An 18826-nucleotide genomic window follows, 5' to 3' on the forward strand; every position below is an offset into this window, starting at 1 on the left:
CAGATCCCAGTAGCCTGTTGGGAAAAGGGGCGGGCGATGCGTCGGCCGAATTCCTCAGGCGAATCTCTCCTCTTCCCCCTCCTCGTCCCTCCCCCAGAGTGCTACTTTGAAAAGACCAGTGATCCCCACCGAATTCGGGGCAAAGGTCCCCACCAACGTCCGGCAGAGATACCTCAACCTCTTCATTGACGAGTGCCTGAAGTCGTGCACCTCGCAGCAGGAAGCGTTCGACAAGGTTCGTGCCTTTGAGGAATAATAATAATAATTTATTATTTGTACCCCGCCCATCTGGCTGGGCTTCCCCAGCCACTCTGGGCGGCTTCCAACAAAATATTAGAATACAGTAATGCATCAGACATTAAAAGCTTCCCTAAAGAGGGCTGCCTTCAGATGTCTTCTAAAAGTCTGGTAGTTGTTCTCTTTGACATCTGGTGGGAGGGAGTTCCACAAGGCGGGCGCCACCACCGAGAAGGCCCTCTGCCTGGTTCTCTGCAGCCTCACTTCTCGCAGGGAGGGAACCGCCAGAAGGCCCCCTGCGCTGGACCTCAGTGTCCGGGCAGAACGATGGGGTTGGAAACACTCCTTCAGATATACTGGAGCAGGGGGGGGTTATTTGGGGTGGGGTACGGAAAGAATTCTGGGTGCTTAATAGCTTGCCGCTCATTTACGGTAGGCCCAACAGCCTCTGCCCAAACTGCACCTCTCGGGTGACTTTCTTCCGCATCACAGCTCCCGCCGTCCTCCGCCTTGGCTGTGTTGGCTCAGATTCTAGGGAATTATAGTCCCAGTTATCTGTTAAGACCCCGGGGTGGCTGGGCGTGAACCTAGGCTTGGTGGTAGGAAGAGATGGGAACAGAGTGAGTGAGCAAAATCGACCGTCTTTCTTGACATATATTTTTATTTGCCACTTTTTACACCAAAGGGTCTCAAAGAGACTTGGGGGTAGAAACTCAGAATGGTAGAGCTGGAAAGGGGCCCCCAGAGATCATCCAGCCCAACCCCCTTGCAATGCAGGAATCTCAGCTAAAGCACCCATGACAGAGGGCCGTCGAACCTCCGCTTAAGGACCTCCAAGGGGTCCCAGCACCTCCGTCCCACGGTCGAACAGCTCTTACTGCCAGAGAGTTTTCCCAGATAATTTACTCGGAATCTCCTTCCTTGTATATCATCATCAATCTTTATTACGGACCAGAGACCCAACAAATCATTACAAAGTAATACACAATACATACACCCTACCTCCAGGTTAAACAAGCATTTTGTTTAGAATATAGGGATCATTTGTTCTTGCAACCACCGATAAAAACTTTGCCACTGCTAATGTTCTAGCATTTGTCCGGTCTTCCAGTAGGAACCTGACATAGTACCAGCAAGGGTAGTGTCAGTTCAGCCCTGGCTTGCTCATATTTTGCACAGTGCAACAACATATGTTTTATGGAATCGATGTCTTGAGCTCACGAGCCAAGTCTGTCCTGGTAGGGAACTCCTCTCAACCTGCCATCCAGCACTGCAGAAGGAAAGACATCTAGTCTGGCTTCTATATCTTGAAGCCACGGGTTCGAGTCCTAGCTAAACATACCCTTCAACCGTTCCTCATCAGGCTTAGTTTCCAGACCCCTTGACCGCATATTTTAATATCTAGGAAATAATAAGAGGAAATAACTACAGGAAACAAAACCAGAAGTAAGCACTAAAGAACATAAAAATCCTCACCCGTAGAGATACATAGAAAGGTGAAGTCATTACACTTCACCAGTAAACAGAGGAGCTGTTGAGGGTCCCTTGCTCTGCACCTTCACTTGAGTGCTTTTTGTCTGGCTGGAGGAGAGAGACAGAATGATAGAGTCTGGGTGTGTGTTTGAGCGAGCCACCTGCAGAAACGAACCCCGTTTTGCAGAGGGCAGTATTTATTCAGTGTGGTGTGGTGGTTAAGAGCGGTGGAGTCGTAATCTCGTGAACCGAGTTCGCTTCCCCGCTCCTCCACATGCAGCTGCTGGGTGACCTTGGGCTAGTCACACTTCTCCGAAGTCTCTCAGCCCCACTCACCTCACAGAGGGTTTGTTGTGGGGGAGGAAGGGAAAGGAGAATGTGAGCCGCTTTGAGACTCCTTAGGGTAGTAATAAAGCAGGATATCAAATCCAAACTCTTCTTCTTATTCATTCATTTCTCCGGCCAACGATGTGCCGTCCGCAGGCCCTGGCAGAGGAGAAGGTGGTCTACGACCGCAGCACCAGCCGCAACATCTACCTGAACGTGGCGGTGAATACCCTGAAGAAGCTGCGCAGTGCCCTTCCCAGCCCTGCGCATGATGCTCGCAGTGCGTATCTTTCCTTGCTTGCTTCTTTTGTAAGATTACTATTATTAAGGTAAAGGGACCCCTGACCATTAGGTCCAGTCGTGGCCGACTCTGGGGTTGCGGCGCTCATCTCACTTTACTGGCCGAGGGAGCCGGCGTCCAGCTTCCGGGTCATGTGGCCAGCAGGACTAAGCCACTTCTGGCGATCCAGAGCAGTGCATGGAAACGCCATTTACCTTCCCGCCGGAGCGGTACCTATTGATCTACTTGCACTGGCGTGCTTTCGAACTGCTAGCTTGGCAGGAGGTGGGACTGAGCAACAGGAGCTCACCCTGTCATTGCGGGGATTCGAACCACCAGCCTTCTGATCGGCAAGTCCTAGGCTCTGTGGTTTAACCCACAGCGCCACCCGCGTCCCTTTTTTTTATTATTATTATTTGTTTGTTTATACATACATAAATGCCCCACCTATCTGGCTGTGTTTCCCCAGCCACTCTGGGCGGCTTCCAACAAAATACTAGAATACAATAATTCATCAAATGTTAGAAGCTTCCCTAAACAGGGCTGCCTTCAGATGTCTTCTAAAAGTCAGATAGCTGTTTATTTCCTTGACATCTGGTGGGAGAGCGTTCCACAGGGCAGGCGCCACCACCGAGAAGGCCCTCTGCCTGGTTCCCTGTAACCTCACTTCTCGCAGGGAGGGAACCGCCAGAAGGCCCTGGGAGCTGGACTTCAGTGTCCGGGCCTTTGAGTAACAACAGACCTAACTTAGCCCTCTCAGTGGGCCTGCTCTGAGCTATGGCCTGTTAACTGCATCCGATCCATGGGTGGTTGCACTCAAATTTGCGGTCTCGAGCGTCCCTGGCTGGAGCCTGCTTTCACAAACGCTCGCTAACGTGCCCATTTTGTACCCGGCTCCTTTCCCTCTTTCCCAGGGATTGGCAACCGGAAGCTGGTGTCTCACGAGGCCATGTTGGGAGGCAAACTGGCAGCCAAGACCAGCTTCACCTTGAACCGCTCTGCGGCCGCTCAGTTGCGAGCGGAGGACCTGAAAGGTAGGCTCCTCTTTGTGTCTTCTCTGTGTGTGTGTTTGTGTCTGCGCCCCCTTCCTTTCTGCCTTATGAGGTCCTCGGGGCCGTTGACTCCCTAAATCCAGAGCGAGGTAAAAAGCTAAAGGGACCGCTGAACATTAGGTCCAGTCGTGGCCGACTCTGGGGTTGTGGCGCTCTTCTCGCTTTATTGGCTGAGGGAGCCGGCGTACAGCTTCCGGGTCATGTGGCCAGCAGGACTAAGCCGCTTCGGGCGAACCAGAGCAGTGCACGGAAACGCCGTTTACCTTCCCGGCAGAGTGGTACCTATTTATCTACTTGCACTCTGACGTGCTTTCGAACTGCTAGATTGGCAGGAGCAGGGACCGAGCAATGGGAGCTCACCCCGTTGCGGGGATTCGAACCACTGACCTTCTGATCGGCAAGTCCTAGGCTCTGTGGTTTAACCCACAGCGCCACCCGCGTCCCTAAAGGAAAAGGGACCCCTGACCATTAGGTCCAGTCATGGCCGCCTCAGGGGTTGTGGCGCTCATCTCGCTTTGCTGGCCGAGGGAGCCGGCGTACAGCTTCCGGGTCATGTGGCCAGCAGGACTAAGCCGCTTCCAGAGAACTAGAGCAGTGCATTGAAACATCGTTTACCTTCCCACCAGAGTGGTACCTATTTATCTACTTGCACTTTGACGTGCTTTCGAACTGCTAGGTGGGCAGGAGCTGGGACCGAGCAGAACACCGCAAAACCTTTGCGATCCCTCTGAAACCACGATAGCAGGGGCTAACGTCTTGGCTCAGCCGGCTTTATTTGAGCAAGCCAATCTCTTTGCCACCCTCAGGGGCCTCCCTCTACCGCCGGCTCAAGGAGTACGTCTTGACGGAGGAGGACCTGAAGGAGCACGGGTACCCCCTGCCGTGCCCCGAGACGTCAGGCCGCGCAATCGTCTTCAACGCGGAGGAGAAGAAAACGACCGACGGTAAGCTCCGCAGGGAGAGGGGCGAGACCCGTGAGGGCTTCTGGCTTAGCGATCCTCATATAGTGTTGATCCGTTGCATTTGTAACCCCTCCTGTGTCGTTTTCATCCTCCCCGCTTTATCACCAGCGACAACCCTGGGAGGTAGGTTGGGCTGAGAGGCAGGTTCACCCACTGAGCGGGGATTTGAACCCCGTAAAAACAGGCTTTTTTCCCCTTTGCAAAGTGAGCTCAACAACTTTGAGCTGATCCTCAAAAAAACTGGGCTTTTCATCTTTGCAAAAAAGCTGCACAACTGTGAGCTGATTTCCCCCAAAAAACTGGGCTTTCCCTCTTTCCTCCTCTAAAAACTAGGTGCGTCTTATGGTCAGGTGCGTCTTAATGGCACGAAAAATACGGCAATTCATTGAATCTCTCTCTTTCTTTCTCCCTCCCCCAAATTTCAAGGCTCCTGCAGAGTTTGCTGCCGCTGCGGCACCGAGTACATGGTGACGCCGTCTGGGAACTGCGTCCGCAAGGAGGAATGCGTCCACCACTGGGGGAAGTTGCGCAAGCAGAGAGGTAGAGCGTTGCATTTGAGTTCCTTTCCTCCCGCATCTCATCCTTCCTCCGCAGGAGCTCAGAGAAGTGGGTGTTTGCGGCGGTTTGCATCTTTTGCCCGCGTTCAGCCTCCCTGCGCCGTTCCGTCTTCGCAACAACCTGTCAGAATTGCGCAGAGCTGCTGCTTCTCGTGGCTTGGGAGTGGGGACCCTGAGGGTCATCCAGCCCAACCCCCCCGCAATGCAGGAATCTCAAAGCATCCATGACGGACCCAACCTCCACTTATAAACCTCAGAGGAAGGAGAGTCCACAACCTCCCGTTTGCGTATTTCTACACCGCTTGGTTGTAAAAGCCGTTCCACCCCCCCCCCAAAAAAAAACCCTCAAAGGGGTTTCGGAAGAGAATAGAGCAGGCATAGGCAAACTCGGCCCTCCAGATGTTTTTGGAACTGCAACTCCCATCATCCCTAGCTAACAGGACCAGTGGTCAGGGATGATGGGAATTGCAGTCTCAAAATATCTGGAGTTTGCCTCTTCCTGGAATAGAATAACCAAGTTATTGGTAAAAAAAAGAGGCTGTTTTGAGCATTCAGTGAAATGAAATGAAATCAGCAACAGGTTAAAGCAGACATCGACATTCTGTGTTTCTGGGCAGGCTCGCCTGAACGAAAATGTTTTTCGCAGGCGCCGAAAAGAATTCAGCGAACCTTTTCTGCCTTGATCAACAGGCAGGCAGGCAGGCAGGCAGAGGTCCTGGATCCTGTCTTCGGACCCTGAAACTTGCCAAGTTGCATTCTCTGAGGGTGGCCTACCGGGTAGGGCTGTTGTGCTAGGCTGAAAACGGATTGGCATGGGGAAGGAATACAGTGGTACCTCGGGTTAAGTACTTAATTCGTTCCGAAGGTCCGTACTTAACCTGAAGCACCACTTTAGCTAATGGGGCCTCCCGCTGCCGCCACGCCAGCAGAGCACGATTTCTGTTCTCATCCTGAAGCAAAGTTCTTAACCTGAAGCACTATTTCTGGGTTAGCGGAGTATGTAACCTGAAGCGTATGTAACCTGAAGCGTATGTAACCCGAGGTACCACTGTACATGGGTTTTGAGTGTTGTGAGAAACTGAGGGGATAGAACAAATATTTGTTGTTGTTTAGTCATTTAGTCGTGTCCGCCTCTTCGTGACCCCCTGGACCAGAGCATGCCAGGCCCTCCTGTCTTCCACTGCCTCCCGCAGTTTGGTCAAACTCATGCTGGTAGCTTCGAGAACACTGTCCCACCATCTCGTCCTCTGTCGTCCCCTTCTCCTTGTGCCCTCCATCTTTCCCAACATCAGGGTCTTTTCCAGGGAGTCTTCTCTTCTCATGAGGTGGCCAAAGTCTTGGAGCCTCAGCTTCAGGATCTGTCCTCCCAGTGAGCACTCAGGGCTGATTTCCTTCCGAATGGAGAGGTTGGATCTTCTTGCAGTCCATGGGACTCTCAAGAGTCTCCTCCAGCACCATAATGTACCGGACCAATTCAATTCCCTGACCTTGTCATTATGCAGCTTCGGCAAAGAGCCACGCTTTGAGCTTTGCTGTTTCCTCTTCCCTCCCCGGCACCTTCCCCTTATTTATCTCATCCCTTTGGTTGTAAACAATCACCATCGTTACTATTAATTTAAAACCTTGAGTGCTTGAGAGAAAGGCAGGATGCAAATATCACAAGTAAGGACAGCCTCTGCATATCATTCAGCTGGTACCTTCTTGGAAATGCCTTTCTGCTGATTCCTAAACCACAGTGTCCTCCTTGCTCAAACTTTTGTCTCCCTTTCAGTCCCTGGTGGTTGGGAAACCCATTACAACTGCTGTTCGGGAGCTGTGGGTTCCCCCGGGTGCCAAGTCGCAAAAGTAAGTACTTTCAAATTCCCTTGGCTTCCTTTTATCTCGCCTGTCCTCTGTCACGGAGCCCCAGGTGGCATAAGCGTGGTTGCTAGATCTAGGCGCAGGTCGTAGTTCACTGGTAGAGCTCCTGCCTTGCAGGCAGAAGGTCCCAGGCCCAGTCCTGCCCCCCTCCCAATCCCCAGGTAGGACTGGGAATGCTTGAAACCTTGCGGAGCCCTGCCGGTCCGTGTGAACGTCAGCCAGGTTGCTCCCCGGAGCAAGACGGTTTGAGCATATTGCACCGATCCTGGTCCGACTCCATTGGCTACCAATTCATTGCCGGGCCCAATTCAAAGTGCTGGTTTCGACCTACAAAGCCTTAAGCGGCTCAGGACTGCAATACCTGAAGGACCGCCTCTTTCCAAATAAACCTACCTGGACCCTGAGATCATCTTCCGAGGCCCTCCTTCGTGTGCCTCCTCCTTGAGAGGTCCAGAGGGTGGCAGCATGAGAGCGGGGCCTTCTCTGCTGTGGCTCCCCGTTTGTGGGAATGCTCTCCCCAGGGAAGGTTGCCTGGCACCTTCATTATACACCTTTAGGCACCAGGCAAAAACGTTCCTTTTCAACCAGGCCTTTGATTGATCTGTTTTACATCCTATGCCCTTTTAAAATGTGGTTTTTTTTGGGGGGGGTGCAAGTGGGTTTTTGTTTTTATTTTTATTAGGTATTTTGTGTTTTTATATCTTGATTTTTATTCTGTGAACTGCCCTGAGACCTGGGCTGTATAGGGCTGTATAGAAATATAATAATAATAATAATAATAATAATAATAATAATAATAATAATAATAGTAGTAGTAGTAGACTGCCTTTAAGCCTGGAGCAAGGGACGCGGGTGGCGTTGTGGGTTAAACCACAGAGCCTAGGACTTGCAGATCAGAAGGTTGGCGGTTCGAATCCCTGCGACGGGGTGAGCTCCCATTTCTCAGTCCCTGCTCCTGCCCACCTAGCAGTTCGAAAGCACCTCAAAGTGCAAGTAGATAAATAGGTACCGCTCTGGCGGGAAGGTAAACGGCGCTTCCGTGCGCTGGTCTGGTTTGCCAGAAGCGGCTTAGTCCTGCTGGCCACATGACCCGGAAGCTGTACGCCGGCTCCCTCGGCCAGTAAAGCGAGATGAGCGCCGCAACCCCAGCGTCGGCCACGACTGGACCTAATGGTCAGGGGTCCCTTTACCTTTACTTTATTGGGTTGTTGTTTTTATTTTTATTAGGTATTTTGTGTTTTTATATCTTGATTTTATTCTGTGACTTGCCCTGAGACCCCTGGGTAAAGGGCAGTATATAAATTTTAATAAGATGATGATGGTGATGATAGACTGCCTTTAAGCCTGGAGGCTTCTCCATGAATTTTTCCTGACCCCTCTTTCAAAGCCAGGCGAGGTGAAATAAGCCGCCTTCCTTCTCTCTTTGCCCCTCCTCCCTCTTTCAGCAACACGTTCACGACGGCAGGAAGGAGAGCTTGGAGGGTTTCGTGAAGACCTTTGAGAAGATGCCCAGCGCGGACGGGAACCCGGGCATCTACGCCTTAGACTGCGAAATGGTTGGTGGAGCGTTCGATTGGGGCAAACGGGGGCGGTTTCGAAAAACGATAGCCATTAAAATCATAGGCTTAGGCAGCTCGAAAGAGGCTGCTTCTTTCAGCTTCGAACGTGTCTCCGTCTGTCTGTCTATCTATCGTGTCTGTTTTGAAAAAAGTTAACTAAAACCGTAGCTCTGTTCCTTAACGGCTGGAACCTCGGAAGCCGAACACCTTTGAACTCGAACGTTTCGGCTCCCGAGTGGTCGAAACCCGGAAGTGAGTGTTCCGGTTTTCGAACAATTTTCAGAAGCCGAATGTCTGGCGCAGCTTCCAATTGGCCGTAGGACGGTTCCAGGAGTCGAACACATTCTATGTTCTGTTCGATAACCAAGGCACGACTCTATCTGTCTATCTGTCTATCATCTATCTATCTCTATATCTATCGATCATCTGTCTGTCTGTCTATCTATCTATCTATCTATCTCTATCATCTATTTATCATCTGTCTGTATGTCTATCTATCTGTCTCTATCATCTGTATATCTTTATCTATCTATCTGTCTATCTATCTATCTATCTATCTATCTCTATCATCTATTTATCATCTGTCTGTATGTCTATATCTATCTATCTATCTATCTATTTATCTATCTGTCTGTCATCTATCTATATCTATCATCTGTCTGTCTGAACATCTATCATCTATCTATATTTATCTATCTATCATCTATCTATCTATCTATCTATCTATCTATCATCATCTATCTATCATCTATCTATCATCTATTTATCATCTGTCTGTCTGTAAGTCTATCTATCTGTCTATCATCTATCATCTGTCTCTATGAACATCTATCTATATCTATCTGTATGTCTATCTATCTATCTATCTATCATGCATCTATATCTATCTATATCTATCTATCTATCTATCTATCTATCTATATCTATCTATCTTTCATCTGTCTATCATCTATCATCTGTCTCTCTGAACGTCTATCTATCTATCTCTATCATCTGTCTGTCTGTCTGTCTATCTATCTATCTATCATCATGTCTGTTCTGAAAAAAGACAACTAAAATCGTAGCTCTCTTCCTTAACCGCTGGGAAACAGTCGGCCGAAAGAAGCAGCCTTGAAAGTTGTCAGAAATCTCTCCCCCTGCCCCTTGATTTCTGCCTCTCTGGACCCCAAATCGGTTTAATCTCTGGGTCGTCGAATCAGGCGAGGGTTTGGTGAACCGGGGATCAGGGCTACCTGCGGAAAGGGAGGCTTCCTGAGACATGCCCCCCCCCAACATCTCTCTCTTCTTCTTCGGCTCCCACAGTGTTACACCAAGCAAGGCCTGGAACTGACTCGGGTCACGGTGATCAACTCAGAGCTGAAAGTTGTCTATGACACCTTCGTCAAGCCTGACCACAAAGTCGTGGACTACAACACTCGGTGAGCGTAATCCGACGTCTGGTCTGCCGCGCCTTAAGGCTTTCCTTTTTCCTTTCTCCTTCTATGATGGAACTCCTACTTGGGGACTTCCCTGGCTTTCCCCCCGGCCCACATAGGACCGTTCTGGATAGTTGGCCTTGGTGAAGATTGGACGTTTTCATCCCCAAAAAGTTTTTGACTTGAGTTTCCACTGAAATGAGGCTGCATTTTAATGTTGTACAGTGGTACCTCGGGTTAAGTACTTAATTCGTTCCGGAGGTCCGTTCTTAACCTGAAACTGCTCTTAACCTGAAGCACCGCTTTAGCTAACGGGGCCTCCCGTTGCTGCCGCCGGAGCACGATTTCTGTTCTCATCCTGAAGCAAAGTTCTTAACCTGAAGCACTATTTCTGGGTTAGCAGAGTGTGTAACCTGAAGCGTATGTAACCCGAGGTACCACTGTATTTTAATCTTGTTTTTAAGTTGTATTTCCAATCCATTGTTTTTCTACCTGGTGTTAGCCGCCCTGAGCCCGGTCTTGGCTGGGGAGGGCAGGGTATAAATAAAATTTATTATTATTAAGCATTAGGTGCAAACTGTGCCCAGCTTCTTAACCTTCAGATTGCTGGCCTGTCTAAACCCTAGTTCTGACTCCAATGCCTTCTCGTCCTCCCAAGTTTAGTTTTTCCCTTAAGTTCCAAACTGTTTGGTTCCTCTGCTTCAAAATGGAACTGGGCGAATTCTTCCTTCCTTCCTTCCTTCCTTCCTTCCTTCCTTCCTTCCTTCCTCTTCCTTTCTTCCAATCTTTCTTTCCTTTGTTCCTACCAGTCTTTCCTTCCTTCTTCCTTTCTTCCAAATTCTTTCTTTCTTTCTTTCTTTCTTTCTTTCTTTCTTTCTTTCTTTCTCTCTCTCTTTCTTTCTTTCTTCCTTCCTTCCTTCCTTCCTTCCTTCCTTCCTTCCTTCCTTCCTCTCTCTCTCTCTTTCTTTCTTTTACGTATTTGTTTATTCCCTGCCTTTTTCTCAGCCTGAGACGCAAGGCCAGCTTATGCAGATAAAATGGGAGGGAAAAGCTAAAAACATAGAAAATACGAGAGGTTCGTATGAGGGCATACGGTCTTTCAAATAGCCTGTACGTTCTGGGGACCGTGCCAAAATTACATATAGTCAAAACACACACTGGCTTCAGTGTCACGCAGGATTGCCAAAGTCTCCCAATCAAGTGTTAAAAGCAGTACAGCGTTAAGTATTAAAAACTTCCCTGAACAGGGCTGCCTTCAGATGTCTTTTAAAGATAGGATAGCTACTTATTTCCTTCACATCTGAAGGGAGGGCGTTCCACAGGGCGGGCGCCACCACCGAGAAGGCCCTCTGCCTGGTTCCCTGTAACCTCCTCACAGGGAGGGAACTGCCAGAAGGCCCTCAGCGCTGGATCTCAGTGTCCGGGCAGAACGCTTGACGGCGCTGATCTTTGCCTTCGCAGGTTTTCCGGCGTGACGGAGGCGGACCTGGAGAACGCCTCCATCACCTTGCGGGACGTCCAAGCCGTCCTCCTGAGCATGTTCAGCTCGGACACGATCCTGATCGGGCACAGCCTGGAAAGCGACCTGTTTGCGCTCAAGGTAACGGGACAGTTCTGGCGGGGCAGTTCTGCGTTCTGCTTGCTCGGGGGAAAGCCAGGCAGCGTTGTGTCAGCCGCAGGGTGGGCTGGGGTCGTTTCCCCCCTTTGAGCGGCTTAACAGAGGAGTCTGTGCCCCCCACCCCATCCAGACTGAAGCAACTGAGCAGCGCTAGATCAGGCGGGTATTCCCCAAACCCATCACCGCGTCCCGTCCACCAGTCCTGCGGACAAACCCCAAATCCGTCGCCATATCCTCCAACCTGGTTTATTCCCAGAGCTGCAACTCTCCAAAGCATAGCTTCTATCTCCCTAGTTCCCAGCATGCATGCCCCACCGGGGGGGGGGGAGCAATCTGATTTTTAGAGAGGGGGCCAATTCGAGAATGAGCTATTAACAGTGAATGGCCTTTTAGGCTTCCTCCACATGAATAGGATCTCGCTTTTTGAATAATAAGAATTTTTCTGTCTATAAGACGCCCCCTATTTTGGGGGAGGGGACGCGGGTGGCGCTGTGGGTTAAACCACAGAGCCTAGGACTTGCCAATCAGAAGGTCAGAGGTTCGAATCCCTGCAATGACAGGGTGAGCTCCCGTTGCTCGGTCCCTGCTCCTGCCAACCTAGCAGTTCGAAAGCACGTCAAAGTGCAAGTAGATAAATAGCTACTGCTCCGGTGGGAAGGTAAACGGCGTTTCCGTGCGCTGCTCTGGTTCGCCAGAAGCGGCTTAGTCATGCTGGCCACATGACCTGGAAGCTGTACGCCGGCTCCCTTGGCCGATAAAGCAAGATGAGTGCCACAACCGCAGAGTCGTCCGCGACTGGACCTAATGGTCAGGGGTCCCTTTACCTTACTATATAGACATACTGGCCAGGTTTATCCTGCCTGTCCTACATAAATTCCCAGGACGTGCAGACTAAGAACAACAACAACTTATTATTTATCCCCAGCCTTTACCTTTACTATTCTGGGGTATTTAAGAAAATCAGGGGGAGATGGCCTCCGTGTATAAGACGCCCCCCACATTTTTGACATTATTTCTAAGGGAAAAAACATAGTTTTATACATGGAAAAATACAGTATATGTGTGTGGGGGGGAATCAGGGTTTTAGCGATGCTTACAAATAGGTTGGGAACCACTGCTGTTTCTGTCTGAAAGGGTGGGAACAGCTTTTAAATTTAAAGGCAAGGCGTGAGGGTGGGGGGGGGGTCTAGGGCTGGGGAATATATTGTCCGAAACCGTTCTGATGTCCATATTGTGAAATCAGGTTTCATAACTTCTGGCCTGGCGATATATCGCAAATCATGATGTTTGCGTGTGCTATGCACAGTGCTTTCTTTCTAAAAAAAAAAATGCTTAGGAGGCACTTTCATTTTCCTACTCATATGAGACCAAACTTAGATTCAGAAAAGGTTTAGGGGTATGCGTACCCCTTCGTCCGCCCGTCCCCCAGAAAAAAGCACTGGCTATGCAAAAATCACGGTGGGGGGAACCCACGACGCCGGCCTAGGCTTCTCTCGATTCCTGCAGCCCCTCTTAACTTGGCCGGCTCAGCTCTCCCCCGGGGGGCGGGCAGTGGATCGTAAGAGCAGGCGACGGCAAAAATCACGGCACAGGGAAAACCACAAATCCAGCCGATGCCTCTGCGTAGCCCGGTCCTTATTTCGGGCCTCGCGATCTATCATTCTGTCACGATGTTTAGCTGGCGATGATATCACAAAGTTGGCAGCCAGATAATTGCATGGCCCAAGTGGGGGGGTCCGAGGACACGTTCCTGGTGGCACGAGTGTTTCTACTGGTGCAGAAGAATTTAGCAGAAGTACCGTATTTTTCGCTCTATTGGCCGCACTGGACCTTAGGAGGGGGAGAATAGGAAAAAAAAATTTTTTTCTTGTTCTCCCCCTCAAAGACAAGGTGCGTCCAAGGTGCGTTCAAGAGCAGGCCTTGTCGCTGCCCCCAGAGCTTGTGGGGCTGGCGGTGGGGTGAAGCGCTGCTTTCCCCCACCGCCAGCCTCAAAGATCCCTGAAGCCTTTGGAGCGCAGCTGCACTCCAAAGACTTGCGGCTTCGGGGACATCCTTTGTAGCCTCTGCAGGGTGGCGGGGTGCCACCGGGCTCTGAAGGCTTGCGGAGAGCTGCCCGAAGCCCGGGGTGCACAGTGCCGCGCTCCCGGTACTTGGGGGAAAGGGAAACCCGTTGACCCCGTCTGCGTCCGTCTCTCCCGGCAGCTCATTCACGGGACTGTGGTGGACACGGCTGTCGTTTTCCCTCACCGCCTGGGCTTGCCTTACAAGCGGGCTCTGCGGACCTTGATGGCGGACTACCTCAAGCGCATCATCCAGGACAGCGGTGAGATTTTGGAGCATGGAGGGGGGCGGGATGGGGAGCAAGGGAGAGAATCCATGGGGTCTTCAGTCCGCCTTCCGCCCTCTCTGCTCCTGAGCTGCAAAGCCCTGGCCACCGAAAACCAGCCTCTAAAGACCTACAGCTCCAATTCCACACACCCCAGTGCCCTTCTTTCCCATAAAGGAACAGCCTGACAGTCCCGCTTGGATTACTGCCATGCGCTCTACGTGGGGCAGCCTTTGAAGGTGACCCGGAAACGGCAACTAATCCAGAATACGGCAGCTAGACTGGGGACTGGGAGTAGCCGCTGAGACAACATAACACCGGTCCTGAAAGACCTACATTGGCTCCCAGGACATTTCCGAGCACAATTCAAAGTGTTGGTGCTGACCTTGAAAGCCTTTAATGGCCCAGTATCCCTGAAGGAGCATCTCCACGCCCATCGTCCAGCCCGGACACCTGGGTCCATCTCCCAAGGGCCTTCTGGCGGTTCCCTGCCTGTGAGAAGAGAGGTTGTGCAGGGAACCAGGCAGAGGTCGCACAGCCTGGGAGTCATTTTGGACTCCTGGCTGTCCATGGAGGGGCAGGTCAATTCTGTGTCCAGGGCAGCTGTCTGCCAGCTCCATCCGGTACGCAGGATGAGACCCTCCCTGCCCGCAGACTGTCTGGCCAGAGTGGTGCATGCTCTGGGTATCTCCTGCTTGGACTACTGCCATGCACTCTCCGTGGGGCTGCCTTTGAAGGTGACCTGGAAACTGCAATTAATCCAGAACGTGGCAGCTAGACTGGGGACTGGGAGTGGCTGCCAGTACCATATAACACCGGTCCTAAAGGATCTTCACTGGCTCCCAGTACATTTCCGAGCACAATTTAAAGTGTTGGTGCTCATCTAGAAAGCCCAAAACAGCCTCGGCCCAATATACCTAAAGGAGCGTCTCTACCCCTATCATTCAGCCCAGACACAGGTCCCAGAGCCAAGGGCCAGGATTGATTGATTGATTGATTGATTGATTGAATTTATGTACCGCCCTATACCCAGATGTCTCAAGGTGGTTCACAGAAAACATCACAATATGTAAAATCAAAACAAGAACAATAACCCAATAGAGCCACATTTAAAAGGGTATAGGATGTCGATGTGGTCAACCAAAGGCCTGGTTAAAAAGGAATGTTTTTGCCTGGCACCTAAAGGTGTATAATGAAGGCACCAGGCGAACGACCCTGGGGAGAGCATTCCACAGATGGGGGCCACTGCAGAGAAGGCCCTGTTCTCATGTTGCCACCTTCCAACCTCTTGAGGGGCAGGTACACGGAGGGCCTCGGCAGATGATCTCAAGGTCTGGGTAGGTGCATATGGAAAAAGGCAGTCCTTGAGGTATTGCGGTCCCTCACCGCCCCACCCCAATTCCTTCCCATCTTCCCAAGTCCCTCTTTGATCACCCCAAGGCAGCGGTGACCAAACTCAGCCCTCCAGCTGTTTTGGGACTACAGCTCCCATCATCCCTAGCTAACAGGACCAGCGGTCAGGGATGATGGGAATTGTAGTCCCAAGCATCCGGAGGGCCGAGTTTGGCCACCACTGCCCCAGAAGATGAGTGACAACTTCCTACGTTCTCTCTTTGTCTTTCTTCCCGGCAGTGGAAGGCCACGACTCGAGCGAGGACGCCCGGGCGTGCATGGAACTGATGATCTGGAAGATCAAGGAAGACGCGAAAGTGAAGCGGTGATAGTGGAGGGGCCGCCGCCGTTCTTCCTCCTTCGCCTCTTCCGCTTTTACCGGTGCAGTGCAATAATGATAATAATAATAACAATAACAGCCTCTGGGGAGCCTGGACCTTCCCCCCCCTTCTATGTTCGCAGGTATCCCTGCATAGCTGCTGCTGGTGGCGCCACCACTCCTCTGCCGTCACACTGAGAAAGCGTGTGACCTCGCGAGGCTGGCCGTGACGCCCCCATCCCCCACGACCTGTAGGCCCGCCGGAGAACTCCAGGATAAAATATGGGCGGTGCCTAACTCCCCGAAACCCCGTCCCGTTCACGAACCTTGAAAAACGGAAACCTCGCTTCGCCTTTGGGGACTTAACGTGGGGCTCCCTGTGCGCTGCCGCACGCCGGGAAGTCGGCCGCGGCAACTCGGGCAAGCCACGCGGGGGCTCCGATCCGGCAGCGGGCTGCCTCCAGACCCGCAACCCCAGGGGAGAAGGCGGAGGCGGCGTGCGGTTGGCAGGGCAGAAGAACTGCCAGCACGGATACGCATTGGAGTCCCGGCCGTGGGTACGGCAGGGTGTTGCGCTCTCGCTAGGAGCATTGGGGCCTTTGGTGCAGCCGGCCCGCAGGAAATGGACCCCCTGCAAAGATGGGGCTCCCCTCGCCCCGTCTCTCAGCGCAACAGGCCCCCCGGTCTCTGCTGCCTGCATCGTCGGACTCCTTCCTGGGGCAGAGGATTGCCCCATAAGATTGCCCCGGATAAGGGGCTGGCAGCCGTTCCCACGACGGGTTCGCCGCCCGCCACCTGAGACCCCGAATCGGCGGTTGCGCAAGTCCTCCAGGGTGGAAAATGGGGCATGAGCATAGCAGAGTCGCTGCAGGGACCCTTACGATTCGTCCGCCTTCGCAACTGCAAATCCAGGGAACGTCCTCCACTGTTCAGAGCATATCGCACTTAACTTCCAAGCTCAACCATGACTTTTAAAAAAAACACTAGGAAACGCTTCTTCCTAATAATTGCTAATCGCTGCTCTATGAACGCCCCATGGGGAAACTTAACCCAGTCACTTTTTGGGGAGGGGGGGTGCAGGTGGAAATATTTGCCTTGGCGTAAAACGGAAAGGGGTGTTGATGGATGAATCCACCTCCTCAAATTCACACACGCTCAGTTATCCGTGAGTGTAAATAACAATGTTCTAGGAACAGAGCAAGTTAGAAGACAGGGTGGGGCGGGGGGGGGGGGTTGGTTATCTATTTAAAACAAAGGGGCAATTCTGCACTACCAGCTCTTTTAGCTGACAAAACTCTTCCCTCCTGTGTCCCCTGAATTTTCATTTAAGGAGAGAGCCTAAAATGCTCTCTTAGAGAGTTTTCAGATGTTTCCCAGCGCCGTTGGAACCCGTTCATTCCCTTTAAATACCAGTTCCGTGTTTCTTGCAGCTCCCAATCTGCCCTCTTCCTTCCTTCCTTCCTGGGTAATAAGAGGAGAAAGCAAGTCTCCTCAGCCCCTGGGGAAAAAACCCCCTATTATTATTATTAATAATAATAATAACCTTAGCGCAGGTCGACCTCCGCAGCTGACCTCAGCCGTTCCCTGGTTGGCAATTCCCAAATCTCCTTTGTTTTGTTAACACTGTACAGTTAATTAAAAAAAATGGGCGCTGTAGACTTTGTATATGCAGAACTGGTAAAAACCTGTTAACACTATTTTGTAAATGTTTTTTTTTTAAATAAATAAACAAAAAATCCTGGCTATTTGTGGTAAGCACGGTTCGTTGTTTTAGAGATTATCTGTGTGTGTGTGTGTGTGTGTGTGTGTGTGTGTTATTCTGCTTACTGGAGAGTGTGTCAGGGATAAAGGGGTGTGTGTGGATAATCCTGAGATTTTATTTTTGAAAGGCCATAATAATAATAATAATAATAATAATAATAATAATAATAATAATAAATTTTATTTATATCCCGCCCTCCCCAGCCGAAGCTGGGCTCAGGGCGGCTAACAACAATAAAACAATACAAAAGTACAACACAAACAACACTCTAAAATCATTCATTATAAAATTAATTAAATTCAAGCCAAGGGCCACCATTGGGCCAGAGCTCCGCGAAGATTGCCGAGGGAGGGAGTCAGGCTGTGCCCTGGCCAAAGGCCTGGCGGAACAGCTCTGTCTTGCAGGCCCTGCGGAAAGATGTCAAGTCCCGCAGGGCCCTAGTCTCTTGTGACAGAGTGTTCCACCAGGTCGGAGCCACAGCCGAAAAAGCCCTGGCTCTAGTTGAGGCCAGCCTAACTTCTCTGTGGCCTGGGACCTTCAAGATGTTTTTATTTGAAGACCGTAAGTTTCTCTGTGGGGCATACCAGGAGAGGCGGTCCCGTAGGTACGAGGGTCCTAGGCCGTATAGGGCTTTAAAGGTTAAAACCAGCACCTTAAACCTGATCCTGTACTCCACCGGGAGCCAGTGCAGTTGATATAGCACCGGATGAATGTGATCTCGCAGCGAAGACCCCGTAAGGAGTCTCGCTGCAGCATTACCGAACGTTTAGAGGGGGGAGAACAAGAAAAAAAATATCTCCCCCTCTCTGCCCAGCGCCCCTTCAGCGAAGTGGCAGGAGGTGCTGCGCAGAGAGGGGGAGAATTCCCCCCCCTTGTTCTCCCCCTCTAAAACAAGGTGCCGTTTAAGGTGCGTTCAGTCGCCTTCAGGCGGCTACCTTGGAAGCGTGGAGAGCGAGAGGGGTCGGTGCGCACCCACCCCTCTCGCTCTCCAGGCTTCAGGTTCCTTTCAACCTGCTCTTTGGGGCTGGCGGGGGGAAGCCCACCGCCAGCCCCAAAGAGCAGGTTGGGGAGCAGCGGAAAGGCGCGCAGCGGAGAGGCTGCTGCCATAGTCGCGCGTCGCCTCTCCAGCTTGGAGAGGGTCGCGGGGCTATGGCTTCTTCGCTCCACAGGATGCACACACATTTCCCCTTCATTTTTGAAGGGGGAAAAGTGCGTCCTATAGTGCGAAAAATACTGTAAATCAGAGAAGGCCTTGGGTTTCCTCCATACTTGGTCTAAGTACCGGCCCTGCATGCAAGAATTTGGAAGGACGCAGTCCCTTTTGAGACAGTCGAATGCTTCTTCTTAGATAGGGGATATGTATCCCAGATAACCACGGGAGGGAGATTTCTCTTATTTAGAGGAGCCATTCCCCTCCTGAGAGTCCACAAGGCAGCTTCCTGTCTTCTCCTTCACCTTTGGGTGAACATTCTATGATGTCACGACGGGCGAGCCAATCGGTGGCGCTGGCTTCAACCCCGCCCTGAAAATGCATTCACTTTTTGCATTCTCTCGCAGGAGTGCCATTGTTGTTTTTAGTCGTTTAGTCGTGTCCGACTCTTCGTCACCCCCTAGACCAGAGCACGCCAGGCCCTCCTGTCTTCCACTCCCTCCCGCAGTTTGGTCAAACTCATGCTGGTAGCTTCGA

At 51.3% G+C, this 18826-nt stretch overlaps 1 protein-coding gene across 3 annotated transcripts in view; it reads left to right on the top strand.

The window, feature by feature from the left end:
- Nucleotides 1–17122, top strand: part of REXO1 (RNA exonuclease 1 homolog) — a 38998-nt gene extending 21876 nt beyond the window's left edge. For all 3 annotated transcript variants that reach the window (XM_053372554.1, XM_053372555.1, XM_053372556.1), the window contains exons 6-16: nucleotides 98–235; nucleotides 2194–2317; nucleotides 3232–3351; nucleotides 4176–4313; nucleotides 4758–4871; nucleotides 6660–6733; nucleotides 8194–8304; nucleotides 9610–9725; nucleotides 11184–11322; nucleotides 13543–13663; nucleotides 15299–17122. In XM_053372554.1, the coding sequence (XP_053228529.1) occupies nucleotides 98–235; nucleotides 2194–2317; nucleotides 3232–3351; nucleotides 4176–4313; nucleotides 4758–4871; nucleotides 6660–6733; nucleotides 8194–8304; nucleotides 9610–9725; nucleotides 11184–11322; nucleotides 13543–13663; nucleotides 15299–15387 (1284 nt within the window). In that variant the 3' untranslated portion in view covers nucleotides 15388–17122. The remainder of the gene's footprint in view (nucleotides 1–97; nucleotides 236–2193; nucleotides 2318–3231; nucleotides 3352–4175; nucleotides 4314–4757; nucleotides 4872–6659; nucleotides 6734–8193; nucleotides 8305–9609; nucleotides 9726–11183; nucleotides 11323–13542; nucleotides 13664–15298) is intronic.
- The last annotated feature ends 1704 nt before the right edge of the window (nucleotides 17123–18826 follow it).

Source organism: Podarcis raffonei, chromosome 18 (assembly GCF_027172205.1).
Source record: "Podarcis raffonei isolate rPodRaf1 chromosome 18, rPodRaf1.pri, whole genome shotgun sequence".
Classification (NCBI taxonomy): domain Eukaryota; kingdom Metazoa; phylum Chordata; class Lepidosauria; order Squamata; family Lacertidae; genus Podarcis; species Podarcis raffonei.